General features: G+C 42.4%; 3 protein-coding genes across 6 annotated transcripts in view; 2 read left to right on the top strand and 1 right to left on the bottom strand.

The window, feature by feature from the left end:
• The window catches only part of rock1 (Rho-associated, coiled-coil containing protein kinase 1), a 45,537-nt gene extending 40,780 nt beyond the window's left edge, over positions 1–4,757 (top strand). The window contains exons 28-33 of one of the 2 annotated variants that reach the window (XM_080468930.1): positions 1,236–1,306; positions 2,108–2,196; positions 2,283–2,361; positions 2,457–2,718; positions 2,791–2,998; positions 4,262–4,757. In XM_080468930.1, the coding sequence (XP_080325056.1) occupies positions 1,236–1,306; positions 2,108–2,196; positions 2,283–2,361; positions 2,457–2,718; positions 2,791–2,998; positions 4,262–4,313 (761 nt within the window). In that variant the 3' untranslated portion in view covers positions 4,314–4,757. The remainder of the gene's footprint in view (positions 1–1,235; positions 1,307–2,107; positions 2,197–2,282; positions 2,362–2,456; positions 2,719–2,790; positions 2,999–4,261) is intronic. The other variant, XM_080468931.1, reaches the window with a different exon arrangement.
• A 3,532-nt stretch (positions 4,758–8,289) lies between these two features.
• usp14 (ubiquitin specific peptidase 14 (tRNA-guanine transglycosylase)) lies at positions 8,290–18,061 on the top strand. Of its 3 annotated transcripts, XM_080464673.1 has the most exons (17): positions 8,330–8,474; positions 8,935–8,989; positions 9,252–9,397; positions 11,866–11,898; positions 11,994–12,098; positions 12,489–12,592; positions 12,693–12,751; positions 12,862–12,992; positions 13,070–13,150; positions 13,250–13,329; positions 14,656–14,770; positions 14,848–14,913; positions 14,994–15,086; positions 15,175–15,303; positions 15,399–15,459; positions 16,181–16,288; positions 17,401–18,020. In XM_080464673.1, exons 3-17 carry the CDS (start codon positions 9,314–9,316, stop codon positions 17,544–17,546), a joined length of 1,395 nt encoding a protein of 464 aa, XP_080320799.1. In that variant the 5' UTR covers positions 8,330–8,474; positions 8,935–8,989; positions 9,252–9,313; the 3' UTR covers positions 17,547–18,020. The 3 variants fall into 3 exon arrangements, with proteins under 3 accessions (XP_080320798.1, XP_080320799.1, XP_080320800.1); XM_080464672.1 differs by lacking the exon at positions 8,935–8,989 and having other exon boundaries at positions 8,290–8,474; positions 17,401–18,061; XM_080464674.1 differs by lacking the exons at positions 8,330–8,474; positions 8,935–8,989 and adding an exon at positions 9,116–9,172.
• Positions 17,995–24,587, bottom strand: thoc1 (THO complex 1). The gene is made up of 21 exons (XM_080464662.1): positions 24,500–24,587; positions 24,239–24,312; positions 23,901–23,961; positions 23,747–23,816; positions 23,351–23,469; positions 23,213–23,261; positions 23,038–23,133; positions 22,851–22,933; positions 22,701–22,774; positions 22,508–22,616; positions 22,288–22,422; positions 21,651–21,751; positions 21,512–21,578; positions 21,343–21,393; positions 21,191–21,261; positions 21,008–21,103; positions 20,674–20,739; positions 20,325–20,408; positions 20,089–20,236; positions 19,911–19,995; positions 17,995–18,408 (listed from the first exon to the last, which is right to left on the bottom strand). Exons 1-21 carry the CDS (start codon positions 24,545–24,547, stop codon positions 18,131–18,133), a joined length of 1,965 nt encoding a protein of 654 aa, XP_080320788.1. The 5' UTR covers positions 24,548–24,587; the 3' UTR covers positions 17,995–18,130.
• Between the last annotated feature and the right edge of the window lie 778 nt (positions 24,588–25,365).

Below are 25,365 nucleotides of genomic sequence, written 5' to 3' on the forward strand. Positions count from 1 at the left end.
TATAAGCTACATTGTGAATACAAAAGCTAATGCACAAACAATCTGAATACAAAAGGTACTACACAAATACAAGAGCTACAGCACGAAAACACTGCAATGAGATGATATAAGTTACAATCTGAATACCAACGCTACTACGCAAATACAGAAGCTACTACACAAATACAAACGCTCTAATGTGAATACAGAAGCTACTACACGAATACAAATATTCTAATGTGAATACAAAAGCTACTACACAAATGAAAAAGATACTGCACAAATATAAATGCCACAATGTGAATGTAAAAGCTACTTCTGGAAAACAAAAGCTACTACACAAATATAAAAGCTACTGCATGAATACAAAGGCTCTAGTATTACATCAATACAAAAGCTACAATGCATAGACAGAAATTCCAACACCATTACAAAAGCCACAGCGCACACACAGTACCGACACAAACCACCAACATGTTTCCAAAATGTTAACATGAACACGAGCGCGACGACATGATTGTCAGTGTGCAGCAGTTGTTGCTCGGCGTGGCTCTTCTGGGCCTCCGTAACAAACACCGTCACTCTCAACACCCCAGAATGTGGCGCGTTCACATGGAACTGACCCCGGACCCTTCAAACTGACCACTGACTTCCTCACACTCAATTTTTTTAGTGTCTTTGTTGGCATGTTCACCAGAAGTTGTGCTGCTTGGACACGGAGACCCTTCTTCACAATGACCCCGTTAGCCCCCCCCCCACCGTTTGTTTGTTGTTGGGTTTTTTTTTTAGCTCACTGACCCTCGATAGCTTGTGTTGTTGCAGCTGCATGTATTTGCATTGAGAGTTGTGACACCTAATGACCAACGCTGCCCTGCAATGCACACCTTTGTTTCTGTGGAAGGAGTGAGTGATCAAACTAATTGATTTACCGGCTGCAAAGGTAAAGACAAACGTCCATACAGCTCCACGGACTCTCTTAGAAATATCCTGCCAGAATGAGTTTCCCATGCCTCAATGTTTTGCTGGTGCATGGGATCCTCGCTGTCACCTACTCCACTACACTTACCCAACACTGGTTGATCTCTGAGGAGCTCGTCTGGTGTTTGGAATCTGTTTCACTATTTAGGTTGTTTTTTTGTTTCCCCCCCCCCCCCCTCCCCGAGTTGAGTTTAAATGCTGCATGGCCTTTTCCAAGTGACATTAAAGCTCTGTACAGATCTTAACTGGATTTCTTTCCCCCCATTTCTGCGTTTCAGAGTCTCGATTGGAGGGATGGCTGTCTATTCCTAATCGTGCCAATATCAAGAGATACGGATGGAAGAAGCAGGTAAGACTCATTCTCGGCAAAACGTGAAAATACTGCAATGAGATAAAGTAAAATAATGATTTCAACTATTAGTGGGACTCGATTATATTATTTTGAAAGCGATGCTTGTTTACTCGGCAACGGCAAAAAAATGCTGAACAGTATATAGTTTGTATCCCAGGCCATGAGTTGTTGATGTTGGTTGTTTTTGTAATGAAACCACACATGCACACAGAGAACCACACGCTATAAACGTCAACAATAAAACACTCTGTAGGCAAACATCGCTGTTATTGTCCGTCTTCTCGCACGTGTGCGAGAACTAAAGAACTAATCACTGTGGGCGTGGCGGTCAGGGACAGCAGCAGCATTCTGAAAGATTTGCTCTCTCCTCATTTCCATGGAGATGGGGCATTTTCAAAAAGTTCCACCTTGAGAGCAGTTTTTAAAAAGTAGTGTTTTCAGTGACTCCGAGCACCACGGTCGTGCAAACAGAAGCCCAAACATCATCGTGTGAAAAATTACATTTTTTTTTTTTTTTTTTTCCTACTGAAGAATGAGTTGGAACAACAACTGTCCTATTCAGGTTTTCATCACATGAACTCTCTTTATGGAAAGTTGTTGGTTCGAATATGCTACAGTTGTTTGTGCAGAATAACTAGTTTCTTTATTCGAATGGAAAACGAACGAAATAGAGTCAAGTAGAGGCGTGGCGAGCCGAGTCGATTCAGGCCGAGGAGGTACTCGTGGAAAAGGGCCCTTTGTTTCAGCCCCGGGTAACCTCAAGCACTGACATTCTGCCTTCTTGTACTCCGTGTCCAGTATGTGGTGGTGAGCAGTAAGAAGATTCTCTTCTACAACGACGAGCAGGATAAGGAGCAATCAAACCCGTCAATGGTACTAGATATCGAGTAAGTATCCTCTGGACTTCCTGAGCGCTCGTCCTGCTTACGTGGCTAAACAGGAAGCTGAGCTGATGCCCGTCGTTGTGTTGCAGTAAACTGTTTCACGTGAGACCAGTCACGCAGGGAGACGTGTACCGAGCCGAGACGGAGGAGATTCCTCGGATATTCCAGGTAGGACGTTCTCCTCGCTCCTCCAGTGTTCTTTGTTTGTTTTTTCTTTTTCTTTTCTCGGTGGAGAATTCCTTTTGGTCTTTTCTCTCGCTCAGATTCTGTACGCCAACGAGGGAGAGTGCAGGAAGGAGGTTGACATGGAGAGCGTCCCGCAGGGCGACAAGACCAACTGCCTCCCGCACAAAGGCCACGAGTTCATCCCCACGCTCTACCACTTCCCCTCCAACTGCGAGGCCTGCTCCAAGCCGCTGTGGCACGTCTTCAAGCCGCCTCCGGCCCTCGAGTGCCGCCGCTGCCACTTCAAGTGCCACAAGGACCACCTCGACAAGAAGGAGGAATTTATCACTCCTTGCAAAAGTGAGGATTCAAACTGTGTGTATGGTGTGGTATGTATTACGGGGTATAACCCCCCCCCCTTTCCTCCCGCAGTAAACTACGACGTGACCTCCGCTCGCGACATGCTCCTGCTGGCCCTCACCCAGGATGAGCAGAAGAAGTGGATCGGACACCTCGGGAAGAAGATCCCCAAGACCCCGCCGTCGACGTTCTCCAGAGCCTCGCCGCGCTCCATGTCCACCCGCTCCGGCCCCAACCAGTCCTTCCGGAAAAACCCCAAAAGCAGCACGGGAAAGCTGAGGTAACGACGCGTCTCAAATCCCGATGGCATGCAGGTTGACTCGATTCTCGTAGGAACATTTCACCGTCTGGTCTCATGGCGCAATTTCTCATCTTTTTCACATGATAAAGTAATAACAGCGAAAAGCAAGAATCTTTTCATGTCAATTGAAATTTTGTTGGTTTTAAGAGATAATCTGTAACTGTTGTTCTGATTTAAAGCTTATTTGATTTATTTTTTTACATTTCGCCATTACATTCTATTTGAATCTCTCTGGTGCCCCCTAGAGGAGTCTCTTACCATTGAGAGCAGCTGCATTATAATAAGATTGTGAAATTTTGTTTAATGGAAAATCCTCAAGATGTTTTTTCTAAAACTGTATCTACTTCTCTCCTGGAAATTATACCCAGTTAAATTAGAAAAATTTGCAAATGTTTTAAAGCAGAGCCACTTATTTTGAAAAGGGGAGTTTAAAAAAAAGAGAGAAAATGTATCTTAATTTAACAAAACAAAACAGAATTTTCTCAAGGGAAAATATTTATTCGTTAATGTAAAAAAGAAGAATTTTGTAAAACAGAATACCCAACCCGAACCCTAACGATAAATTTTTTAACCGTAATAATTTTCAGGATTGTTTTAATGTTTGTTGTTCATTTAAAAAAATATGCATCTTCAAAATATGTCTTAATAAAACTGCATTCCTATTTTAGGAAAATATGCAGTTTTTACCTTACATATTACTTGTTGATAATATTTCAGATTTAGAAAAATGTTTCTTGTTAATTAAAAACAAGAAACATGGTAGATATAATAGTATATATATTTTTTTTAAATATCACAATTTTCCCTTTTAAATTTATCCTCCAAAATGTGTTTTGATTTCAAAAAAAAAAAAAAAGACTTTTCATAAAAAAAAATTCTTTATTCAAAACATCACTTTTTTCCCCCCTATATAAATATTCTTGCAAATTTTCTAATTAGGTGTTTTACAAAAAAAAAAGTTTGATTACAGAGTATTTTTTTTTCATTGTTTGATTTTAAAATGTTAATTTAATGAAAATACAACTTGTTAATTTCTCGACAGTCCTTATGTCAATCCAAAGTGTTAAAATCATAATTCTACTCGCTGACAGGATATCAAGTATATTGGCGAAGGGGGCATGATCAGGACTGTCCCCTCCCCCGGTGCGGTGCAGTGTAGTGTCGCCCAGGCTGAGTGAGGCGGTTTGATTCCCAGCCCGTCACGTGACCTGCTGTCTGTCTCCTGTCTCATTGTTGTTGTAGCCGAGCGCAGTCCAGCCTCCAGGCAGCAGACACAACATCCAGCACTTGTTGACAGGAACGTCTTCAGACTTTTCTCTCCTCGTCTATTTATTGATGTGTAACCGGGTGTTTCTAACGCGGAGACATTTCCTGTTGGCTTGGTCGTTGTTTGGTTCTTGGTTTTCTTCTCTCCAGCTGGGGTTTTTTTTGTGTGTTTTTCCTCCCCTAATCGGCACTAATGTGTTGTGACTAATTGGAGACTTTAAAGAACGTCACGTTGAGGTTTATCCCCCCACCCCCCACCCACACCTCCACCCACGCCACGAAGCCGTGCAGCCGCTCTCCTGTGTTACTAACCAGGTAAAGATGTCTCTTTTCACTGGACACTGTCTTCTGCTCTTTCTTTCAGCTAACCATCTGAACCAATGGGGATTTTTTTTTTTTTTTATGTATTTTGTATTCTTTCCTCCTTCTTCAACCTCAAAAAAAAAAAAATAAAAAAAAGATAAAAAGGAAAGCCTGTATTGCAAATAAAAATGACAGATGTAAACATTGAACCAGCCGGGACGATTACAGGTGTCATGGACATTTGCGATATATATAAGAAATAAAACAAAAAACACAGCATGACGTTCCCTCATCTCGCTCCATCGTCCTTCAACCCGGGCGGACTTCGCAGCTCGACGGACAGCAGAGGAAGAGGAGGGCTGATGAAGGGGCGAGGGGGGTGAAAGTGGACAAAGACAACCCGATGCCTTCGTGTCATATCCTCCGGCCTGTTTGCCTTCGTTCTTCTCACTCTGCGGGTCACTTATCAGGTTTCGGGATGAAAGTATTACCGCGTTTGTTTTTGTTTTTTTTTTCTTCCTCTTGCGTTATCGAGCGAGGAGCATGCAGGATCATCATTTAAATCTATGCATTATTTTTATTCTAATTATTTTTATTGCTCCAAGCCATAAGGAGAAAGGTTCCATTGTAATGGCATATAGGAGTTCTAATGGATCATTTTGTTTTCTGTTTATTTGGTACATTGTCTCTGTATTGTTGTTGTTGTTTTTGTTTTTTTTTGTAATGTATTGCCTTACATTGATTCATAGAGAAATGGTTCAAAAAAGGAAAACATTAAGTTAACAAATGTAAAACTGCACTGTTTGACTTGACTGTAAATTATTTGTTAGAAGACTAAACAGGTGTAGCATTTGGCCCACCTAGTGCCTTAACGTTTGGATCTTGATTTTACTGCCATATCTGCTTCTTCTTCTCTTTTCCTTCCAGAAACCAGACAAATCTTAACTCTTCCATTTGTTTTCTCTTTCTCTCTCTGTCTCTCTTTTATTTTTTAAAGAAATCGCCACCTGTCGTGGTTTTATCTGAACTATTCTCTGGTTTGAGTATATAAAATATATATTAGATTACCTCTTTACGGACACATTGCAATCGAGAGTGTGTCAAACTGAAAGTGGCCCCCCTCCCGACACTTTGCTTCATATCGTATTGTCCCGTTAAAGCAAAGCCCTCCTCACAGTGTACATAAAGAGAGAGACATGAGGATTATGGATTACCTCCACGGTCTTTTTTTTTTTTTTTTTTTATTTGTGACTTTTGTTTTTTTGTTCAGTTAAAAACAAAAAAGAGAAAAAAAAAAAAGCACTGGAACTACGATCTACTCTTGTCTTGGATAATTTGCATGGTAAAAATTGCATTGGAGTCCGCACTGATGGATATGTCAATAAACATATCTTTATCATTCATCGTACGCCCGGTGAAGCGTGTCCTTACTGCCTCCGTGGGTTCGTCCTCGACAGGAAAGCAGACTTCTTATCCCTCCACTGGAATCTTTAAACATTTTCTTGTCTCATTTGGATTTGATCATTAGAGTTCAACAAAGCTTTTTTGTTTAATGCGTTCATGAGTATCCAGGACCTTCGAGAATCTACGTGGGGGGTGGAGGGGGGTGTCTATCATGAGGCTCGTGGTACTGGAGGTTAAACTAATACCATCCCGTCTTTATATATGTTTAGGTATTTCAGGTATTTGGCTAAAATATCAAAATGTCAGGTTTTTTTCTGAGCTCAGATGCAGAAAATGACAGCTCATCCAGGCTTTTATGCCTCAAGACAAGTTTCTGATTTGACAAGTTGATCATTATCACCTGGTTTAATATAGATATATCTGCATAACAATAGAAGTTAATGTTGTGTTTCCTGATAATATTCCCGACAGCGAGCATATATAATGTAAAAAGTATGGGTCTTAATGCAGAAGCCTGTGGAACTCCATAATGAACTTAAGTGGCCCAAAACCAGTCAGTAAGACTTGGGAGTAGCAGACACAACACAGAGACATCATTGCTGTCGAACTCTCTTCAAAGCCAGGCTGTCAGGGTGACTGTAAAAACATGGATATACTATAGATAGTTTTTTTGATATTTCACTGTATTTTGCACCAGAAAGTATCATTCAAATTGGCTTTATGTTGACATTGTTGTCATTTCTCATAGTAATTGTTAGTTTTTTGTGAAAATATCCACATTTTCATCACGTGTACTCTGCGCCACAACAAAGAAAAACTTTTGAAGTTTGAATTTCAAATGTTGTTATGCCATTATTTACCGGTTATTTACTCAAGATGAAATTGGGTTGTATGTGACCCCTGTGACAGCCATTAATGCCAAGCTGATAACCAAAATAAACCCAAATAAAATTTCCGGAGCAGCAAAACATATCAAGAAAATAAAAATAAAACGCAGCTTATAAACTTTTGTCTAAGTAAGTTTTAACTGTATTCTCCAAAACTGTTTAATATTACATTTATGCATTTTAAGAACTATAAAGAGTTTGAGGCTGGTGACTTATCTTCTTGGCAAAAATTCTCATTGGAGTTCTGATCGGAACACTTTTCAGGTGATACCATGGTGGCTAAAGCAGGTCCTGATAGTTCTATTGACTTTGGACCAACACCAGCAGATCCTATGGCCTCCCAAACCATCACTGACTGTGGGGACTTCACATAGTTTGGATTCCGGGACCAAGATTTACTCTCATCTGAAAAGAGGGCTTTTGGACCACTGAGCACCAGTCCAGGATTTTCTCTCCTGAGATCAGGTAACAAGCTTCTGACTCTGTCTCTGGACTTTATGTCACAATCTGCGGTTGCCCTTCTTGTGTGGGATAAATCTAAAAAATAGATAAACTTTCCTTTTTTTAATTGAATCACTCAAATATATATTTTTTAATGATATTCTACTTCAATGAGATATACCTGTTTAGGCAGGTGGGTCTACTCATATATACAGTATATCTTTCCACCCGTGTTCTACTGATGTTTATCTATGATTTTATGTCAATCTAATTCAAATGATTATATGTGTGTATGTCTGGCTGCAGGCAACGGCAAATGAATTTGGTTCTATGTGTGTAGATCTCTGTTTCCATGTGTGTAAGTGCTTTGTTTTTGTATATGGTGCTTTCTGTCTCAGTTCTTGTGTGTACGTTTGTAGTTCTATGTGTGTACGTCTATGAATTTACATTTCTGGTTCTGTGTCTTTAATTCTATGTATATCTGGTTCGATGTGTTTATATCTGATTCTGTGTGTGTGTAGGTTTGGTTTTGTGTGTATGTTAGATTCTATGTGTGTATGTCTGGTTCTCTGTGCGTATGTTTGCCTCTAGTGTGTATGTCTATATCCATACGTGTAGGTTTGATGCTGTGTGTGTTTGTGGTTCAATGTGTATGATGCTGAGGTTCTATGTGTGTATGTTTATGATTAGGTGCGTCATTGGTTTTGCGTATATTTTGTTAGTTCTATGCATGTACGTCTACGTATGCGTATAGCACTAGTTGCATAGAACTACAACATAGAAGTACACATAACTATGCAACTAGTGCTATACGCATACGTAGACGTATGCGTATAGCAGACGGAGCTCCATGTCTGCAGTTCTGTGTCTATAGCTCGATGGGTAACGTTCTATGCGTGTACTTCAATTAATAGACTCTATATTTATAGCTCTATGTCCTTATTGCTATGCGTGTAGTTCTATGAGTTTAGTTCTATGTGTGTAGCTCTATAACTGCAGGCCGGCTGCTGGATGTCAGAGAGCTCGTGTTGTTGCAGCGTCATTCTGTTTGAATGAAGTTTAGCCCGAAGCTAACTGAAGAAGCTAACTCTGAAAACTGGACGAAACACGGAGTTGAGAAGCCAAACGGTCTCCAGACATGCCGGTGTTTACAGGTAACGTCTAGTTTTAGCACACCAGATCCACTCATGTTCAAGGGAAATTATATAACCGTGTTTTAGTGCTGCAGGAAACATTACTTTAGCTTGTTAGCTTAGCTGCATTACCGTGACATGCTGTTAGCTCCATCACAGTGGAAGTTAGATTGCTTTATGTTTGGGCTGATGCAGCAGCTTTTTTTAAGGTACAGAAAATTTAAAACGGTAAAGTAGACTTTGGTTATTGTGCTGTAAGAGTGTCGCTGTTTGTCAGAGGTGTTTACAGGAAGTGTTGGTCGAAGCCGGCTATGCTAACAGCAGCTGGCGAGGAGCTAGGTCAGCAATGTTACGAGTTGGTAAGGTTTCGGTTAAATCTAGAAAGAATCCCGACACACTTTCTGCTTTTCAGTTACATATCTGCCAATTTAAATGTATTTTTACTATTATCCACTCATATTAGCATACTTTCTCTTTCCAGCTCAGGTAGCATTGCTAACACCGCTATCCAGATCGCCTGTTTCCACATGTTCTCGGTAAATCTAAACAACTGGATGATGTAAACTCTGCAGTAATCATTCAGGATATTCCCATTCAGGGCAGAAACATGATCTCTTGAGTTTCCTATAAGAGGGATTTTTTAATGTATGCGCTTGTTGTAGTTCAGCTTCTTCTCCTGTTGCTAGCGAGATGCTGTGTCATCCACACTGGGAGCTGAGGTGGGTGTGGGGTGGTGGTGGTGGTGGGGGGGTCTAGAGAAAAAACATGGGGGGGGTCTAAAACTGCTCTCTGTTCCAGTCAACGTGAAATGGGGCAAAGAGAAGTTTGATGCAGTGGAGCTGAACACTGAGGAGCCCCCCATGGTGTTCAAGGCTCAGCTGTTCGCCCTGACAGGAGTGCAGCCGGACAGACAGAAGGTCATGGTGAAGGGAGGCACTCTCAAGGTAAACACATCATCTGTTACTTATGTCCGTGTTGGTTTTTCTCCAGGTACCACCGTGTAAGAACATGGCACGTGAGCCGAATGTGAGTGTGTGGCTGCTATGTGATGGCCCGGTGACTCGGGAGTGCCTGATGGATAAATTCATGCAGAAGATGGATAAACACACACCCGGAAAGTCAGGATAAGCATAGAGCTGGGGCCTGAGTGGGTGCGTTTGGTCCGCAGATTTAGTTTGACACATCGACATTATAGGCGGTTTCACTGATTCATGCAGTTTTGGAAAAGATCCCACTGCTGAAAAACTGATGAGTGATCACTCTTAAGCTATGTTCACCTCCATCAGACTGCAGTGCGAATGTTATCTGACCCCAAACTGACATGCATGAGCAGAAGAAGGCACGCCTGATACACTGTTTAATACAGTAAATATGGCCGCCACACTGGTCAGTGCCACGGTTGCCCGATCTGACTCACTGTTTCCGGCACAAACACAATGTAAAAACCAGCCCAAGTTGCAATATCTGTAGAAAGTAGTGGTAAAACCGTAAACCTATTATGTGGAATAAAGAACACGTCATAAACCCACAACTGCAGAAAATAAAAGTAAAAAGGTGTGAGAATTTGGCTCCCCGATTTGGATTGGACTTGCCAAATCTAGCAACACTGGTCATTTTGAAATGGAGATGACAAAATCTAGACAAAATGACAGTGCAGCTTTTTACATTTTGGGCGTGCCGCTTCTTCTGCCGCAGATTTCTGACCTCAGTCTCGCACATGCCACTTGACCATTCTGAAAGATATCAGATCCATATCAGATTTGGTGCCACATATAATCGAGGTCTGGGTCCGGTGTGCAGAAATCGCAATGCCATAAATAGACTAGGTATGGGTCACTTGTGAGCAGAAAATGGAATTGGGTGATATTTGCCTGCAGTGTGAACGTAGCCTTACTGACATGCTGCATTATCAAGTGACCGCCAGTCAGCATGCCACCATTAGAAGCTTTACTACTTCCTGTTACTAATTCCATGTTTAAATATCGTTACTGAATTTGTTGTTGTGATCAAAGCTAAGAAAAATAATGACCAAATAATAAATCAGAGATGAGGGTTATTTAAAAAAAAAAAAAGGGGGGGGGGGGGGGGGGGGGCTTTAACACTGAAGCTCTTGCTGCTTCCTCTGCAGGCTGTTTGAATGAATGTGGAGTTTCTTCTCTTTTTAAATGTGATTGCAATGGCTCTCGTGTCCTCAAGCTATAATAATCAGAACTCACTTGAATTTCCAGCACATTTTCACCTGGTTTGTTAAAAATGTCAAAACAAAAAGGTAGTTTTTATCCAGGAGGCTTATTTCATGCTTCAGACATCTATACTTCAAGATTGGAGCAGTACTGGTTTTCTTTACTCTTCGGGGCTCACAGAAGCTATTCTAAAATCCACTTTTTACATTTTAAATTTGTATTTTCTGAAAAATCTGCTCTACCAATGAGGAGTCTACTTTTATAAGTCTGTTTGACTTCAGTGATGCAGGAGTGACAGAGAATTATGGGAAATGAGGACAAGGACAGGTCGGCTCAAACAATAACTTGTCGAATCCTGAACAGCTGTTTACAGGTTTTCATGTGAAGTTTGTTTACATGAAAACACTTCGAGGGAAACGGTTTTCATCAGAAGGAAACTGAAAGATTTCTGAAAGAGTCCATATTGAATTCAACAGCACCTCCATAACAAAGTATAAGGTCCCGTTTACACAAAAGGATGTTCGTTTGCATGGAAACATCGGAAACCCTAAAGATGATGTAGTAGCATGCCAGGCCAGGAGATGAAGCTGTTGTTTGAAATTGTAATGAAATCACACATGGGTGCATGCAGAGAAAAACTATGAACATCAACAATGGAAGTACCGAGACATTCATGTGGACAGACGATGAAGTTGGATTGGTATTACCATGATTCTCAGCTATTTAACTACCAAGTCCCAGGACAATATGGACTGAGAGTCGTGACACTCTGGAGGCAAACGTTGTTGTTATTGTCCATCTATTCACACGGGTGCAGTTCAGTTTTTTCCCTGGTCCCGCGGAGACGTGGAGTGGTCTGGAAAAGTTGTGTTTAAGTGGCTCCGAGCACTGTTGTCGTGGGAACGGAAAACTCAATGAAAGTTTTCCCACTTGAAAACCTTGTGTCGGGGCCCCGAACACATTTAAAGAAAAAAGAAGCTTAAACCTTATTTTGATTTCTTGACTTTAACTTGTGATCATCTGCTGACGACGCCTCATGTTTTAGGATTTCTGATTGGTTCAGCTGTGGTTGTTTTTAAAGTGCTCTAGAAATGAAGGGGAGTTGTTAGAGGCTTTGAGCGATTCCCAAACTGAAGAAAGCAGAAGAAAACAACGGCCACAATATTTCCTCCTCCTCCTCCTTTTCTTCGAGTGTTTGAGAACCTGATGAGTGTTTGTTCTCTTTCCAGGATGACGAGTGGGGAAACATCAAGCTGAAGAACGTGAGTATGAGGCGGACGGCGAGCTGCAGTGTCTGGTCAGTGATCGATCATCCAGATCTCAAAGTGAGCTCTTCTCCTCCTCCTCTTCCTCGTAGGGAATGACCCTGCTGATGATGGGCTCCGCAGAGGCTCTGCCCGAGGAGCCGGCCATGCGGCCCATGTTTGTGGAGGACATGACGGAGGAGCAGCTGGCCTCCGCGGTGAGAAACCTCAAGCTGTAGGAGGCCGTTTTAAAGACTCCAGAAATATTTGACTTCCCTCCATTTATCTAATTATTTTAAAGATATAAAGGAGGTGTGTTCCAATTTACTCTGGCTGTGTTTTTGTGCAGTTTCTGTCTTTTCTAAAACTAATATGGTTAAAATTTAGATTTTGTTTGAGGAATCTGCTTAAAAATGCTCATACATTTCAAAAGACAGTCCAGGAGTCATCCCACATGTGACAATGAAGAGCATGTTTCTCTTCAAACTGATTGTAGGTGAATGAATCATTAAATAATCGTTGTGAAATGCAGTTAGCGTTAGCTCGTGGCTACACTTTAGCCTGCTGCTGATGTGCACAGAGGACTTTAACCGAGCCCGTCCTCTCAGATGGAGCTGCCGTGCGGTTTGACGAACTTGGGGAACACCTGCTACATGAACGCCACCGTGCAGTGTCTACGCTCCGTACCCGAGCTCAAGACGGCTCTCAGGAGGTCAGTACGTGCTGGAGAGTCACCGTGAGCACCAAGAGTTTACTTCACTGTGACCCCATGGTTCAACCCCGGTCCTCTGACCCTGTGTCTCCCTCTGCAGGTATTCAGGCGCTCTGCGCTCTTCAGGAGCGAACGCCCCGTCTCAGTACATCACAGCAGGTCAGAAACGGTCGATTCTCCTCACTGCGGATGAAAACCTCCTCGTCTCTCAGTGCTGTCGACGATCACCGCTCAGTGTTTAATAATCTGTTTTCATCTCAATAAATCAGCTCTGAGGGATTTATACGAGACGATGGAGAAGACGTCGTCCAGCCTGCCTCCCATCATCCTGCTGCAGTTCCTCCACATGGCCTTCCCACAGTTTGCTGAGAAGGGGGAGCAGGGCCAGTACCTGCAGCAGGTCAGACATCTTCCTCCTCCTCCTCCTCCTCTTCATCACCAGAGGAAGCTTCTCCTTTAACCTGTTCCTCCTCTCAGGATGCCAATGAGTGCTGGCTGCAGATGATGAGAGTTCTTCAGCAGAAGTTGGAGCCTTTAGAGCCGGAGGCGGCCATGGAGGTACACGAGTAACAAACTGTTTTCCTTTAGGGGCTTTTGTCTTCAAGACTGAAACCCGTTTAACACAATGTGTGTGTCTGTCTCTGTCTGTCTCTGCAGACCGGCTCTGAAGGCGGTGCCTCCGCCGCCTCCAAGAAGAACTTCATTGATCAGTATTTCGGTGTAGAATTTGAGACTTCGTATCCTTTGCACCTTGCCTTCGAGGACACGGTCTTACATTTATTTATTTATTTGTTTTCCATCGCTGTTCATTCATTCTCTGCAAATTCAAAACCACCGAAATTTAAATCTGAAGAAGAAGTCTGATTAATTTACCGTATTTACCAGACTATAAGTCACACGTGAGTAATTCACATGTGCAAACATGACTCATAAATAGGAAAAATAACATTGATATGTCCAGACTTCAGTTTCTGACACTCTGAACTCTTTGTCTCTTACTGCACATTTAATAATTTTTACTTTGAATTCTGCTCTGTAGCTTATCTTCAGAAATAGAAATTTTCATTCATTCATTTCCAAATTTATTTCGAGCTACACAACACAGGCATAAAAGCCAGAAAAAAATACAATAAAAGAAAAAATAATATCAACACTCTAGCTCGAAAAGGAGTGGGAAGAAGACAAGCTTATTAACTCCCACCCCTGTTCATAAACTTAAACAATAATGATAATGTGGCTGCTACAATAACACTGTTAAAATAAAACAGAAAATAAAACAACAAAAACAGCCAAGACATATAGTCTATTAGATAATGTAAGATATTACTAATACAATATAATCACTTAGTTATTTCTTGTTAACTGAATTACATGTTATATCCTCTTACAATAATAACAACCATAATGATAAAAATAATGATACCAATAACAATAATAACAATAATAACAACTGCAATAGTATAATAGTAATAACAACAATAGACTTCATCATTAGCTAGATCTGACCATTAAAGTATTAAAGTATACATCACTTTGTAACACCCATTAGTAATCAAGTGCCCATTTCCTCCTCCTGGTATTTTGACCATACTATTTTTTTATAGCTTGATTTGAACTGATGAATATTTGGACATTGATTGTGCTCTACTCCCAATTTGTTCCAGAGAAATAATTTATTAGACTACAGTGTACAACTAAATTGGAGAGCTGCTCCTCTCACAGTGCAAATAAACAAAATGGAAAACAAAAATACGCTTCACGGTTGTTTCTCGGACGATAATTGAGTCATTTGTGTCGGCTCTGTGTGTAAATTTAAGGTGGTTGTGACTCCGAAAAAGAAACTCCGTTATTTTTCAGGGATGACAAAAGGTATTTGTTAATCGCATCATTTTAATCTTTTCAAAAACATTTCTGGACGAGTCACCGTAACGTGCTTGTTGAAAGTGCATCTTTTCTAGCGACTCGTTCCACCACCCTGTGGTCCGCACTGGTATTACAAGCTGGCGTCTTTGCACGCCGACTCGGCAGATCTGTGTGTTTTCCCTCAACTCCGCCGTGTCCAGCATGAAATGCTCAGAGTCCGAGGAAGAGGAGCCGATCAAAGGCAAGGAGAGCCAGCTGCAGCTCAGCTGCTTCATCAGCCAGGAGGTGAAATACCTGGCGACGGGCCTGAGGCTGGTACGTACGGCTCATTTCTACCAGAAATACACAGTGAAACAAAGGAGGTACCGATCTGACAGGGTCTTGCTCCGCAGAGACTGCAAGAAGAAATCACAAAGATGTCTCCGACGCTGGAGAGAAACGCCCTCTACATCAAATCTGTGAGTAACACTCCTCCTCTTTTTTTTTTTTTTTTTTTTTTAAACACGTTTGTCCTGACTGAAGCTTCTCCTCCCTCCAGTCGAAGCTGAGCCGGCTGCCCGCCTACCTGACCGTTCAGATGGTCCGATTCTTCTACAAGGAGAAAGAGTCCGTCAACGCCAAAGTCCTAAAGGTCAGAACGTGGAGCGGATTCACTGAAGAATGATTCTTCATCTCGGCTCCACTCAGTTAGTTATTTATTTATTTTCTTTCCTTGACAGGACGTGAAGTTCCCGCTCATGCTGGACGTGTACGAGCTGTGCACGGCCGAGCTGCAGGAGAAGATGCTCCCCGTCAGGTCCAAGTTCAAAGAGATGGAGGACAACAAGCTGGAGAAGCAGCAGCAGAAGGTTCCGACACATCAGATCTGTTACTCACACAAGAGGTTTTTTTTAATCCGACTTCCTCTTGAGTTGATTTATTTTTATTTTTTTTCCTGTTTCAGTTGGTGAAGAAGCCGGACGCAGCTAAAGAAGTGAACCATGAGCCCTTCTCATTCCCAGATGGTACGATCCCAAACGTCTAAAGATTCAGTTAACCAGCAGAACTGTGCTAATTCATTTATTATAATTTGAAAATCTTATAGAGTAAAGGATTTGCTTTGTCTTAGTGTTAATTCTTTTACTTGTAAGAGGAAATCCCCATCAAACTGTTAATTCCTTATACAGAGAGTTTACATTTAAAAGATTATTATGGCACTATTTTACTGGTCCCCTGAGCTGAAAGGAGTTTGACACCCCCGGTTTAAAATGTCTTTACTCATTTTAATTAACTGTAAAAAATAACAAAAAAAACGGACAAGAATGAATTGTGTTACTTGTCCTGTTTGTTTCTATTATAAAACATTTTGAATAAAATGGTACTTTTTTAGTTTTCTTTTTAAAAAAAAATCAAGTGTTCATATTTGTTTTTAAAGTGCAAAATGATTCAGTAATTAAATTCCTCCCAAGAGATAAAAGTGACTTTATAGGATGATGTGCAGCTGAGAGATGTCAGGTTATTTTTTGTTTGTTTTGATGATGAAATCCACAACGATTTATTTAGCCGCACTGTATTTCACAGTTTACTGAACCGAAGCTTTATTTCTGTAAACGCTGTTCCTGCATCAGGACTCGGGGGTTTTTACAGTCCCTCACTTTATTTATTTATTTTTTTTTTTTGAAAGGCCTCAGACTGAGTTCTTGGCTCTTCGGTAGGATTGTGAAGCTTTCTCTTCTCTCTCCTCAGACCTCGGCTCCAACAACAGCGGTTACTACGAGCTGCAGGGGGTGCTCACACACCAGGGCCGCTCCAGCTCGTCCGGACACTACGTGGGATGGGTCAAGAGGAAAGAAGGTCAGGCTGAAAATCCCCCCCCCCCTCATTTACATTTTCCGTACCGAGAACAACACTTCAGTTGAAATGTTGGTGAACAAAATACTATTATGCATTATGACGCAGAGTCTCTGGACGTCTGTGGTTTGATTTCTTTGCAGGTGTAAATCTGGTTAAAATGTCACCTTGAGGCATAATAAGAAAATAAAGAGGCGTTCAATACTTACTATACACTAAAGTTCACGGCTCATCTTGACTACGTGTCATCTGAAAAATATGGCGAGAATCAAAGTACAGCAGAGAAGCTGGTCACTGCTTTATGTTTGAGCAGATTATTATGGTAACGGCGTGTTTACAAGTCTCGGTAAAAAGACGTGTTGGACAGCTGCAGCTCATCCAGAGCGTCAAAGGATCCAGATTCCAAATCTGACTTCTGGTCTATAAAGCTCTAAATGGTCTCGGGCCGAAACACATTTCAGATTACAAGTAGAATCTGAAACCAAGTGTCCCCGGAGTCCGAAGAAACGAGGTGAAGCAGCTTTTAGTTCCTACGCTCCTCACCTGTGGAGGAGTGTTTCTGCTGACGCACTCACTTCCTTTAAATCAGGACTTAAAACATTATTATCTGCTCAGGCTTTGCAATAAACTAAAGATTTTCTTTTTAATGCCTCTTAATCAGTTTTATTATATTTTCTTTATTTCTTATGAAGCTCTGTGAATTACCTCGTGTCTGAATTCTGCGAGAGAAAAACATTTGCTTTGACATAAATCTAAAACTAGCAAGTTCACAATTAAACAGGTTAGTCCCATAACTAGAAATGTCTCTTAAGATCAATCTAAGTAAATTAATTCTAAAGAGAATAATTTTCAGACTGCTTTGGTCTTCAGTAATACAGGAACAATCATTTTTTTAACACTTGTGTTTTTAGCACGGAAAACAAAACAGATCTCCTTTTTTTTAAGATGTGAAAGACTTTGAATTTACAATTCAATTAAGGTTTAGTTTCAATTTAATAAAAAAATTTTAATGCCAGTGAAATTACAAAAACCATGAAAGATTGAAATGACTTGAACTGGATCGGACCGTCCGGCGAGCTTTATGTTGAAACCGTGTCGACTCTCCTCTCCTCCAGACGAGTGGGTGAAGTTCGACGACGACAAGGTGAGCCTGGTGTCCCCGGACGACATCCTGCGGCTGTCCGGAGGAGGAGACTGGCACATAGCGTACGTCCTGCTGTACGGCCCCCGACGGCTGGAAATCCTCCAAGAGGACCAGTAACTCCGGGCGGGGGAGGGGGAGGGGCAACAGCATCCAACACACATGTACAAACGGCCATTTCCAAGCACTGTCTGCATACACGTGCAATATAACCGGTGTCTTTAAAGATTTGTTCATTTGTTTTTGTTTTTTGTAAAACGGTGTTAAGTCCTGGGGTGTGGGGGAGGGGTAGGGGAGCGTCACTGGACTGGACCGGACCCTCGGAGAGCTTTCTACACATTGTATATTTTTAAAATCCTTCTGAGGTGCTCATATCATCACCATTAAACCGCTGTTTCCCCCAAATCACGTAACCGTGAGTTAAGGAGGAGGGCGAGGCGGGGGGAGGGGCTCACTCTCAGGTCTTTGAAGTGCTTTTCGACGAGGATCCTTCACTTAATGTTCTTCTTCGGGGGGGGGCGGGACGGACGTGTTAAATAAAGACTTGAGATTCAATCGAGACCAGAATAAAAAAAAAGACCTCATGCTTTTATTTTGTATTCAAACAAACATTTATTGGAACTTCTACAGTGAAAAAGTGAAATCTAAACTACAAAAACACAGTCTGTGCATGTTGATGGTGTGTAAACAGGAGGTGGGGGTTGTTACGCCTCGCTGAGGCCGTCCGCGATGTGCGAGAAGCCGGCGGCGTTGAGCACGGTGACCAGGCTCTCCACGGTGGCCTGCGAGGCCTCGCGGTCCTGCCAGGCCACCAGCAGCAGCTTGGCCTGCATGTCGGGGTCCTCGCTGTCCGTCTCGATCTCTCGGACCTCCGCCGCCTTCATCTCCAGGTGGGACGCCAGCGTCTTCCACTGCGCGCCCAGCTTGGACGCCACGTCGTCCATCTGCTGGTTGTTGACCGGTTTGCTCTGGATGCTCGGACCTGGGAGGGGGAGGGGCGACACGCAGAGGTCAAATAACTCGTTTTCATGGAAACTCTGCTCAAGACGGAACCAGTAGAATCTATGAAGAACCACAACTCCACATTTCACTTTGTTTGAGTGGGGGAAAATTTACTTGATGCCTTTTTGGGTAATGTATCATGAAATCTCCGAAAACAATCCCCCGTTTTGTTTTGCTGAACTAAAACTTAACGATCCTTTTCCCCTCCTCCTGAATCTTCAGTTTAATATTGGAAAAGGGTCTGACGCCTCTCAAGAGATTTGATGACTTGTGCAAAAAGTCAGGCTCAAAGGTTTTAAAGTACATCAAACATCGTGGATCATTTTGTAATACTGTGCTGTGACTTTTAACGATTTGGCAAACCGTTTCTGAAAAATTGGCCAGTCAAAGCAGACGGACGCGACACTAGTCGGCAACGAGGGGGAAGCAAACACTATTTTCTCAGATGAAACACCAATCGCTGTTTGATAAGAACAGATAACCTGTGTTTACAGCTTTACTGAAACAAAACGGCAAATATTCTAGAAAAGGTCTGCACACAGCTTTTTCAATGTTAAACAATGAAACCACAAGAGCTCGCCATGGCAACCAATAATATAAAAGGTAACAGGTCTTACAAGTAAAAAAACATGTAACCATAGTTGAGAGTGCAGTATAATGTCTTTTCAATGACTGAACGTGAGAATTATCTCACTACTGCTACTTTTGATAAAAATGTAGAAACTAGACAATAATACATTAAAGAATTTTGAAATGAGAAAATATCTTGTTTAAATTGTCAAAGTTCTGTTATTGGACAGTTATTGTCTTCATCACATTTAGAACGACTAAAATGAAGACATTGTGTTTCATCAATTATTGGTCGAGTTTTTGAACTCTATGTCGACCCTCTGTGGAAGTTTCCTGGTACTTCAATCCTTTCATCCAGTGTGTTTGATTTCATTTCCCTCCTTTCTGGAGTTACGTAGAGTTTAGCTTATGAGCAGTACGCGTACAGGATCCTGTCTGTCACGAGGTGAACTCAGAGCCGTCAGACGGTCTGAAGGACGAAGGGGGAAAATGTGGTTATTGACCTTGTTTCTAGTACGCAGAGATCTGTGGGTTTCCTTTACATGTTGATTTTACTTCAGGGGACACACTCGGTGCAATTTCATCTCAAGTGGGCCAATTCTATCAATACCTCTAAAGCTCTCTTAGTTTTTGTACACCAAGAAGTTCACAGTTAATCAACTATTCGTTTACAACACACCACAAGCCTGAATAAAGTAACTGCAATTTCAACAAAGTTCTGCCTCAGTTCATCATGTGCTTTAACAACTTACAGGTCAACGTGGACGATTATTACACGGTATATATCTTCAAAGGCAAAACTTCAGGTCACACGTAGCTGAACTCTAGAATAAAGCCAGTTAGTTCATGTGATTGGAATAACTCGTCACAATTCTACATCAGTGTCGTGTGACTGGAGGACGGCGGACTCACTGTCGTTGCTGTCTTTGAGCAGATTGTCCCCGTTATCGTCGTCGTCTTCCTCTCCGGTCTTGATCTCCTCGGACGGGATGTCCTTCTGCACACACACACACACACACACACAGTCACCGTCACTTTGTACTCTTATTTATTCCAACCGCGTTGGTTTAGCGGTGAATGATTTCCTCACCGGCAGCTCCTTGGCCAGCTTGCTGACCATGGTGTCCAGGTAGTCGGCCAGGCTCTTGAACTTCTGGTTGGTGGGCTGGAAGAAGTGTGGACTCCTCCTGGAGAGCAGCCTCAGCGCCCGCCAGCCGTAGTTCGGGTTCCGCACCACCCTGCAAACGTTCCATCGGGATTTCACACACACGCGTCGGGGGAAGAGCCGGCGATCGAAACGCTGCGGTGTGTGTATTGTTTTCTCACTTGTACTCGTCCTCCACCATGTTGGTGGGGTCGGCCTGCTCGATGGCCTCGGCGAAGAACTCGTCCAGCGACGGCATGAACTCCCTGGAAAAGTGAGTAAATCTGAAACGTGAGTCTTCGCGCGATTTTTAATCTGGATCGATTTGTTTGATTCAGTTTAATGAGAAAACTAAATGAATTCCCATTTTCACGCAAACGGACGCCCAATATACAACGAAAGTTTTCCGTTTTCTATTTGAAAATGTTGCTTAATTGTAAAAATCTGTTATCTGTTGATATAAATTAAGCTTGAAGGCGGCTGCGCTCCGTCTGTGGATGTGAATCTTTGGTGTGTTTGGGCTCCACTGACCGGCTGTCGGACTTGCAGGCCTCCATGTTGTCCTGGTTCAGGTTCCACAGGCGAGTCAACTCGTCACTGACGGAAGAGAAAAAACCCTCAGTTAGGAAATGATCAACAGCTTTGCTGTTTAGGAAAATGCTACCAATATGCAGTTGGATGAAGAAACACCGTCTGCTGAGGAAGTGTGTCATTTTTCTGCTTCTAACAAACCCGCTTGTGGGCAGCAGCTGCAAGACGATCATCGTCTGCTTCCAACAAAATGCTTCACGTAGTCCACCGATTATCAGTGGTCATAATGTAATGGCTGATCTGTGCAGATTAAAGTTCCTATTCCAACACCTACTTTCCCATAAAGATCTTGCGGTCGGGTCCTTTTCCCAGGAAGTCCTCAGGAGCTTGTCGTTTCCTGGAGAGTCTTTTCGGTTTGTCGTCCACCGTCCTGTTGAAGAAGAAGAAGAAGAAGAATGAAAACACAAAGTTCTCGTACTGTGGCTGTAAAAAGTGACTGTCGGAACCAGAACTCTACCGTTCTTTCACGAAGCTCGGACAGCCCTCGTTCTTCCAGGAGTTCCAGTTCTCTTCTGTGGTGAGGATGTGCTGCCAACCAGAATCAACAGGTCAGGAGTTATTGGAGAGAACGCCAACTGGAGGATCAATGAAGAACATTCCAGGACTCACCTCCACCATGGTGGCAAACTTGTCTCCTTCAGGCGGAGTTTCCCTCAGCAGCTGTGAGAGAAGAGTGAAGTTATGGCAGGAAAGCTTCACCGCCATGTTTCTAAACCACATTCTGCACTGAGAACCAAAAGTGAGCGGTTTAGAGACGGGAGGTGGTTTTTCCACCGACCTGATACACCAGTTTGGTGGTCTCTTCGATCCAGACGGTCTGGTCGTCGTTCAGGGCGCTGCTGGAGCTGAAACAGGAGCCACAGTGAGCGTCTCTCCATGTCAGAAGTTTCCCCGACGACTCGGCGTCTCGCCCTCACCTTTTGAACTTGACCTGGCCCTTCAGGTACTGGAACAGGATGAGGTACTGCAGCAGGATGTGCCGCCTGAAGTTACTGTCGCTGAGCTGCAGGTCCATGAGCTGCAGAGAGAGAAGAGATGGAGAGAGGTCACAACACGCGCTCCACTGCTCGTACACTCACAACTCACTGACAGTTTGGGATAACGGGCTTTCAGGATGAACTTCAAGTGACCTTCTCTAAACTTTGAATGTCCAACTGTTCAAGGTTTCAGTACTTTTTGAACAACTTCTCAAACAAGGAGATAACCGCAACAATTCACAACAGATGTTTGATCCATGAATGGATCAAGAAATGTCCTGGTTCAATGAGAATTGGTAGTTAAACAGTCCTTCTCATCAGGCCGTTCACATTTTGACATGAGACCTGCACTTTCTCCTGAGCCTGAATCTATAGAAAAAAAAACCTGGGATCAGCTGAGTCGCCGTGTAAGAGGCTTGTAACGCCAAGGGTCACGGCCCAACAGAAAATCAGTCCACTTGTCACCAGAAGGAGACGTCGTCAAGTCATGGAGACACTGGCGTTGTGTGTCATAAATTTCAACCAAAAGCCCCAAAATCTTTTTATGAGTCTCATATAAAAAAAACAACAACAACACCTTTTCGCTGGTGAGGAACTTTGCAAAGTAAACATGTTCTCCAGAGGACGCTCGCAGCTCCTCCAGCTTCCTCTTGGAGGCCTGCATGTCGTCCAGCTTGAAGCTCTTGAACACTGCCAGGGTCTCATCCGAGAACTGAGGGAGAGGGAGAGAGAGAGAGAATAGGTGGAAGTTTAAAACCGATCCTAAAAACTGTCCATGTTATTTGGAGAGCACTCACCTTGAGGAACGTCATCCATGAGAACTTGTCGTAACACTGCACCGGGTTTCTGAAGTAGTCCTGCAGGGTCCAGAACTTTCTGTACAGGTTGTAGTCGATGGGAATGGAACTGAAAGGAAATGAGACGATTCAGATCTTTTCTCATTTATCTTCTGCATGCTCTAAAACAAACTGGAGTGACTGTTGAACCTACCACGGTGCGGGAGCTTCCTCCTCCCCCATCTCTCCTTCCTCCACCTCCATCCCATCCTCCTTCTCTTCAGAGTGCTGTGAACACAACAGTTAACTCAATGTTCCAAACCGAGGATCAAAGAGGACTCTCATCAGGGTCTGTGTGTTTTACCTTCTGGCCCAGCGTGCTCTCCTGTTCGTTTTTGTTGAACACTGTTATGTTGTCCAGATTAAACTGGCTCTGTAGATTAAGGCCTGGACAAAGAAAAAACAAGACCAATCAACAAGACCAATCAACCAAACCTGCAGAGAAACGCTCCGCCAGACTACAAACGACCACAAAGAAGATAAAAACCCACCTGATTTTTCAGACAGAGGGAAGAGGCGGGCCAGGAACAGCTGGATTCTCCCACAGAAGACTGTGTTCTGAGATTTGGAAAGTCTCCTCAGGAGATCTGCAGACAGAAGAATGAATAAACCACAAACTGCAACCGAGACGGCTTCTGCGCCAAAAGAACAGGGGGAAGTCTTTACCGTTACACATCCTCAGCAAGTAGTTCTTCCCCGCGGTGTAAAAGGAGCTCTGGAACAAAAAACAAAAACAAAAAAAGAGCGCACCGTGATGAAACTGTTAGAAACTGATAGATTCACTAACAACTGAGGCTAATTTACCGATTTCCAGGTGGAAACATTTTCCTCCACGAAAGAGAAGATTCTGTCGCATTGGTCGAGAGGGAGACAGTCCAGGACGTCTCCCAGCAGCACGAAGGGGATGGTGGCAGAGCAGATACCTGCAACAGGTCAGAGAGTTCACAATCAGGTTGTAAACTAGGTGGATGTACAGGTAGAGAGAAGGAAAAACACTTTATTACTATGTTATAACTAAAAACAGAAGGAAAAGTCGATCAACAAATCTGTGAAAAAACTGCTTCTGTTTGTGGGAATTGTGGATTTTAATATCATGAAAATGAAGAAACGCGTCTTGAAATTAAGTTAAAATAAATCAAAATGTCCGGCAATGAAGGCAGTGAAATGAGGAATAACTGTTCCTCGGACGGAGATACACACCGTCTGTGACTGCATCGATGCTCAGGTAGATAAGAGACAGGAAGTCATCACAGCTGGCTCTCTGCTCCACCTGCACACACAGTTCAAGTCAGTGTCGAAGAGTCGGGTTATAAAAAAAAAAACTCCACGATGGACCGAAGCTGAGATTTCTTACGATCTGATCGCCGAGGAATCCTCTTAGAGCCTGATCCAGTGTGCCCTTCTTCTCCAGCTCACTGCGAAAACACAGAGGACATCACTACACACCTCTACATGTTCACTACACAACACTACACACGACTACACTTTCATTCCACACTGCTACAAAACGGTAGTCAGTCAATATACACCACTACACATTCACAGCACATTACCATACACAACTCTACACTAAATACCACTGCATTTTACGACGCACATCTACACAGCACTCCACTTTTATTACACACACTTAAACACAACCACACTTTACTACACATTTGCAGAAACACACACCACACGCAGCTGACTTACTTTCCAGGGATCTGGTTGAAAGCATCAACGAGAGGTCTGCTGGTTTTAGAGGAGAAGGCATGTTTGGCAGAAGCCTGAAGAGAAAAAGAAACTGTTATGTTAGCTTGTTAGCTTAGCATCGTTCGTTAACCGCTACACGATTCACAAACACAACGAGCTCTAACTTCCACCAAAAAACTTAGTTTTAACCACCGAGACTAAAACTACTTCATATTAACACATGCGTTTCAGATAAAGGGAGACAAATTGGGATTTTCTCACCGTAAATTTATCTTTAGCGTCAATAAAATTAAATAAAGACAACGACATCTTTACGCTCTCACAAGGGGGACCGAATTCAGGATCGCACTGGTCCGTCAAAGAAATACATCCCCGCTGCAAGAAACTCCGACGTTGTTTAAAATGTGTTTTTTTCCCCTTTACAAATATAATTAAGTTAAATATTCAAAATTCGAGTTACGACTTAGTCTGCATATGTTTCAGTTAATTTATTTCATGCTGTTAAATTTTTTACATCAAAAAAAGATTTTATATATATATTAGATTTGATATGATTCTCTCTCTCTATCTATTTTTAACCCCCCCCCCCATCTGTCGAAGTGTCTTTGAGCAAGACACTGAAACCCACACTCCTCCCAGTGGATGGACTGAATGTGATTAACAGCGTAAAGTGCTTTGGGTACTGCTTGTGTGTAGCAGAAGCGCTATATAAGTGAAATCCATTTACTATAAAAATCTGTACATGTAAACAGTAAAGTATTTCATATATTCATTAATATCTTCTTCCAGGTTAACATCATGGTGCATCGGTGGCAAAGGCAAATTAATTTCTTTGGCACAATTCAGACGCAAGGTAATTCACAGTAAATTACAAATAAATATATGAAATACATTTAAAGAATGTGATGAAGAATGACATAAAGAAGAGAATAAGCAAAGTAAAAATTACATTGTTTAAAGAAAAGCCTGAACAAATAACAGTGTTTCAAGTCCTGTGTCAGGAGCGAGTTAGTAAACGTCCTCACGAAGACCTCAGGGGTCAGGATCAATCCAAACAAGGACATCCACACATTAGAAAATATATATTAAGTCAAAATACATACTGATGTTGTACTGTTGTTTGTTGG

The sequence above is a fragment of the Lipophrys pholis genome (genome assembly GCF_963383615.2).
Source record: "Lipophrys pholis genome assembly, chromosome: 1".
Lineage (NCBI taxonomy): Eukaryota > Metazoa > Chordata > Actinopteri > Blenniiformes > Blenniidae > Lipophrys > Lipophrys pholis.